Source organism: Pseudomyrmex gracilis, unplaced genomic scaffold (genome assembly GCF_002006095.1).
Source record: "Pseudomyrmex gracilis isolate BER0280 unplaced genomic scaffold, ASM200609v1 scaffold_802, whole genome shotgun sequence".
NCBI lineage: Eukaryota > Metazoa > Arthropoda > Insecta > Hymenoptera > Formicidae > Pseudomyrmex > Pseudomyrmex gracilis.
The window spans coordinates 1,953-7,892 of record NW_018021386.1 but is presented as its reverse complement, the minus strand read 5'-3'; the positions used below and the strand labels follow the sequence as shown (position 1 = coordinate 7,892).

Genomic DNA, 5,940 nt, shown 5'->3' with positions numbered 1-5,940 from the left:
GCTATGACTACCTCGAAGCGAGGCGGTGCGATGGACATCGACGAGAAAGGCGTTGCGTCTGTTGGAACAAAGAACGGACGTGGAAACGTGGCGACGGAGTCCGCGGTTTTACAATCCGCTCTCAAAGAGATTCGCGAGCTGCGAGAGGAACGGCAGCGGGAGAGAGAGTTGGTTCATCGCCGAGAAGCGGAGTTCAGCAAGTATATGCGACAGCGAGAAGGGAGACACGCCAGCTGGAGGAGCGGCTGCAACAAACTTTCTCAGGCGAGTCGTTAACAAATTTGTTTTCCGGTCGGGCGGGCAAACTTTCGGGACTGAAAATACAGTCGGATGTATTCGATGGGAGCGTTCCGTGGCGTGAGTTTCTCGCGCAGTTTGAACTGGTTGCTCGCGTGAAGCAACGGGTAGAGCGACGTGGCGAAGGCCACGGTTCTCGCCACTAGTCTGAGAGGGGAGGCGCGTTTGATTGTAGAAGGGTTAGAGGAAAGCTTTCGTTTTCGGGGTTAGAGCACACATCGGAGCCAAATTCGGAAGGTTGGGAAGAAATTAGGAAAGTGTAAAGAGAATTCCTGGAAGAGGGAGGTTCACGTTTTGCCGACTGCTCCTTCTACGGGCCCCGTGGCTGGTTGCTCATCATCTCTTTTGAAGATAGTTAGGTTTGATTCCAGTCAATTGGATTGCTTCTCTGTCTTGTGTAACATTTTCTAGGTTCTTATTTGTTTTGGTTCTTGATTTAAAGTTTGTGTTTTTTTAGGTTTTTAGTTTCTCTAGGTTTTCTATTAGTAATTTCTATTTGTTCTTAAAAAAAAAATTCTTATGGTTCTAGGGTGGTGTAGAAATGTGTTTGCGTTGTCGTGAGGTAGTGGTGAAACGCAGTTACTGCGGGGTTTTGGGAAGGGAGGTATTCTTGCGTTAATGCCGAATGAATTAATTTGGAAGATGGAATTATCTCTACGCTCTCTCGGTGCAGTTTGTGTTATGTAAACTTTAAACTCTGTTTTGTTGTTGTTGTTTTTTTTGTTGCTTCTTATTTCTAGTTTTGCGTTGTCACGGACGTCGGGACGTGGCGACATGTACTATATCAGGAAAGACCGCCTCGCCTACGGTTTTTAACCGTGGTTTGCCCGTGGGCCGTTGTGCAAATGCCGAGACGGGGACTCTGGGTGCCTATTTTTGGGAGGTGAGTCCACGCTAGTTTTTGCCTCCTGTCCGAAGATCGGAAAATTGCGAGATTGTCGGAGCTCCAAAGAAGAGAAGTTCTCAAGAGGAATTTCTTCGACCGGTCAGCTTGAGATCCTGTTGCAGCAGTCCAGGAGTGAGCGGGAAGACCGGACCTCCTTTAATTGTCGGGACGACAATTTGGGAGAGGAGGGAGGCAATGTTACGCAGCCGTCACTGCGTATGTGTCGCGGGAGCCGCATGAACGGCGCGACTGTTTGTTGCCGGGCGACTCGCGACTTTGTTGAAGAAGAATTGCAACGGAGAGCTGTCACGTCGCGCTTTGACGATTTGTCTTGATACAATTTGTATTCTGATATCGTTTGTATTCTGAGTAGTAATAAAGTGTTTTGAGAGAGAAACCGCGCTTCTTCTTTGCCGCAAACGCGCACGTGAATCTCAGTGGCCGGCGATAGTGCCGTCTCGCCTCCGCGGGCGTAACAATTTTATCATTTTTTATATAATATTGTATTAGTGTTTGTTTCTTCTATGTTTATATTATTCTATTTTAATATACGGTTTCATATGTGTTAAATGTATTGTTCTTTTTATGTTTATTTTATTTTTTTATATTCTTCTATTTTTTATAGTATTCTATGTTTTATATATTATTGTATTTTATATAAGGTTTGATATGTATTCCATATATTGTTCTTTTTATGTTTTTCTATACTATTATTCTATTTTTCTTTACTATAACAGTTTACAATAAAATATGTGATTCTTTATATTTATAACGCTGTCTTTCTTATTACAACCTGATCCCATCCGACTTCCACTTTTCTTTATAAATATTTAAGTAACAAATATTTATATTTATACTAGTAACGCGCGTATTGTAAAATGTAATATATTTTTTTGTTTTTTATATTTTTTAAGTTTTTTATATACTTATACTGTTATTTTTTTCTAATTTGCTACAATAGTTTTATACAAAACTATGCGGTTTTATATTTATAACGTTGTCTCTTTCATTACTGATCCTATCCGATTTCTCTTATAAATACTTAAGTAATGTGTTATTAAATAATACATTATGTGTATAACTGTTGTCAGAACTGCAATTTTGATATTCGCGCTTCTTACTTATCGTATTACTTTCCGCCAAGTAAGATAAGTAATTTTTATACATAGAATTCAATCTACAATGTTACACGCAGCGATACATATATTGTAAATAGAAACATACATGCACAATACATTAACCCTTTGCACTCGAGAGGTGAGTCTCACTCACCACGCGATTTTATGCCGCAACTCGAGAGGTGACTGTCGCTCACCACTGCGTACGCTGCGGTAACTTGATGCGCGGCGATAGTTGTTTACGTTTAGTTCCTTCGACGCGGGTTCCTACGCTCTCTTTGTATAATCTTATAAAGTGTAAAATGATATCCCTTCAAATGGAGATAAGACTTTCTTATCTGAAATTAGTACGCAGCCACGAACCGGACTGCATTTTTGGTCTCAGTTCGAACCTGACAGCCGTGGCAAAGAGTCTAGAAAAGTTAAAGTTTTTGATCCCCATTACCATGAATCGTGATAACGACATAAGCTCTAGTGAAGATGAGTTTGATTTAGAGTTGCTAAACGAGGAAACTACAGCTATACACAGAGAGCTTGACGAAACAGAGAACGCGAGCAGTGATGAAGAGAATGAGGAAGTAAGAGGTGTAAGAAGGCGAAAAATAAGAATAATAGACAGTGAAGGTGGCAGTGACAATGACAGTGTTGCTGAAGATGTCCCACAATCCGACAGTTCCGAATGGATTAGCTGTCCAGAATCCGAAGAAATACCCCAGAGAATACCGTTTATAGCCGGCAACAATCCTGCAGGACCGCACATATTGGCAGACACGAAAGAACCGTTAGCTTTTTTTAAACTATTTTTTACTGACGAGCTCATAAATGAAGTAGTTACAGAAACAAATAATTACGCTAGAAGAAAGTTAGAAAACAAAACACTATCATTGTACTCGATATGGCGAACTTGGAAGAATGTGACTACTGAAGAAATGTGGGCATTTATTGGCGTTATAATAAATATGGGGACAATGCCGCTCGCGAATTTGCAAGAGTACTGGTCACGGAATGATGTCAGCTACATACCTTTTTATTCAAACAAATTTACGAGAGACAGATTCAGCCAGATTTTTTGGATGCTCCATCTAAAAACAATCCCAACAAGAGATGCAAGTCCAAGAACCCAGTTGCAGCTAGTTAGCTGCTTTCTAGAATATATAAATTCCAAGCTTTTGAAGTATTTTACACCGGGAGAAGAAATTTGTGTGGATGAATCTACTATCAAGTTCAAAGGCCGGATTTCTTTTATTACATATAATCCGAAGAAACCAACGAAATGGGGCATTAGAGTTTACACAATGGAAGACTCAAAGACTGGTTACATCTGTGGTATTCTTCCTTATTATGGAAGCCTTACCACGGAGAAATTGATAAGGCCTGACCTTCCGGTATCTGCAAGAATACCGCTGCAGCTGTATACGATGCTCCTGGAGAAAGTACCTGGTAGCCAAGGACACCACATGTTCACCGATCGGTACTACACCAGCTTTATCCTGGCTGAAGAGTTATTGAAATTGAAATGCCACTTGTCAGGAACAATACTAACAAGCAAATAGGAAGCATTTGCCAAATCAAATCAAAAAACCAAATTTCGGCAGGAAATCCACAGTAGCATTCCGCAAGGGAAATACATTAGTTTTATCATGGAAAGACAAGAGGGTTGTCACGTGCTTGACAAATTGGAACAATGCAGGAATGACTTCTGTGAGAAGAATGTTACGAGGCGGTGTTGAAGTTACGGTCAAGAAGCCTAATGTCGTAATAAATTATATAAAATATATGGGTGGTGTCGATCGTGCAGATCAATTATGCGGAACGTACTGTTTCTTACGAAAATCATTGAAATGGTGGCGTAAACTGTTTTTTTGGGGACTTGAAATTTGCTCAGTAAATTCATATTTGCTTTATAAAATGACTAAACAGCAGAGAGGAGAACAGCCGCTTTGTCACTTGAGGTATATGAAAACCTTAGTTCAGCAATTGACTGGAGATTTTCATCACGCACGTGCTCGAGCTTCAACCTCAACCTCCAGTTTTGAAAAAGACCGCTTAAATGGAAAGCTGCACAATATTCTAACGGGAGTTAGAAAGGATTGCAAAGTTTGCTCTCAAAGAAGTACACCTGGCAAAAGACATCAAACAACGTACTATTGTGATACTTGTCCCGATAAGCCGGGCATGCATCTTGGCAATTGCTTCATAAAATATCACACAAAGCAAAATTACAAAGAATAATGTTAAACAAATTATCCTTGTAAACATGTAAAGATACATTAAGTATTAAAATATAAAAGTTTTGTATGTTACTTTGCGTGTGTAATCATTTTATGTTAGTGGTAGTAAAGTCACGAAAAGCGCTACGAAACGTCTCGAGTTGCTGGTAGGTCCGCGCGGAAACGGCCTCGAGTGCAAAAGGTTAATATTTCATCTATGCTCTTTATCGCTAAATCTGCGTAGGCTTACCGCACCAAGAAAATGCAACTCTACAGTTTTATACTGCATGACGCAGCGGTACATATTGTAGTAAATTATTATATCGTCTTTGCTGTTTATCACTACACCTGCAACTTCGCGCGTAGATTTATTGCCAAAAAATGCAACTATGCAGTTTTTAGACTGAACGCTGCGACACGTAACGTAGTAAATACACAATACATATATACAGAATACGTAAAAATAACTGCAACATCGCGTAGAAAAAACAATGCAATTTTTTGTGGTACATGTTGTAGTAAATAAAAAATTATTTTACATATAAATACATTTCACATATATAAGTACATACCGTAAAATTGCCATATTGTCCTCCGCCATATTGCCACCACGTGACGTCAATGGTAATTGTCAGGGTCCACCGCCATATTGCCGTCGCGTGACGTCACTTCCTGTGACTTAATGGTGATCGTCGGGGTTCGCCGCCATATTGCCGCCGTGTAACGTCACAGGACGTGACGTCATACTGCCTGACGTTATTTTTTGCGTGACGTCATACCACGTGACGTAATTGTGATGTCATCCATTCGCTGTAACGTCATACCCCCCGCACCCCCCTCGGAGCTCATGGGTTAGAACTCTTATTATTACACTATCAAGAGGCACGATAGTGCCTCGCGCCAAGTTCACGCGCAACGAAGTGGCGCTCGAACTGTGCGAGCACACTGTGCCTCTTATATGCGAGATTCATGCATTTGAGAAGTGAGGAGATTATCTCAGGGCAATATTTTTATTACAACTGATCCGATCAATTTTGTTGTAGTCTTAATCAATTCAGAATAAAATATTTGAAAAAAAGTATTATTGCGTTTTTTGGTCTGTGGCTTCTGAGTGGAGATATGGACGAATAAACGAAAATGTGTGTGAATGTTTTTAATGATTCAGAAACGTCATAGTCGTCGTCCTATCAAATTGTGTGCATATTCGTATGCTTACCACGAGATGACATACATATACAATCGCGTTGAAAGACAAAAAAGAAAGACAGGAAATGTATTTCGAGACGTTTACACTTTGTGACAAAACCTTAAACATTAGGAAACCGCATAAACGGGTGATACTCTATTGACCACAGTACGATTCGACACCGATCGATTCGACACAAAATTATTGGACACAGATTTATTCGACACCAAATTATTCGACACC

General features: G+C 40.3%; 1 protein-coding gene across 1 annotated transcript; it reads left to right on the top strand.

The window, feature by feature from the left end:
* The first annotated feature begins 2,603 nt into the window (after positions 1 to 2,603).
* LOC109861507 (piggyBac transposable element-derived protein 4-like) lies at positions 2,604 to 3,854 on the top strand. The gene has a single exon (XM_020441188.1). It carries the CDS (start codon positions 2,604 to 2,606, stop codon positions 3,852 to 3,854), a length of 1,251 nt encoding a protein of 416 aa, XP_020296777.1.
* Positions 3,855 to 5,940: the final 2,086 nt, after the last annotated feature.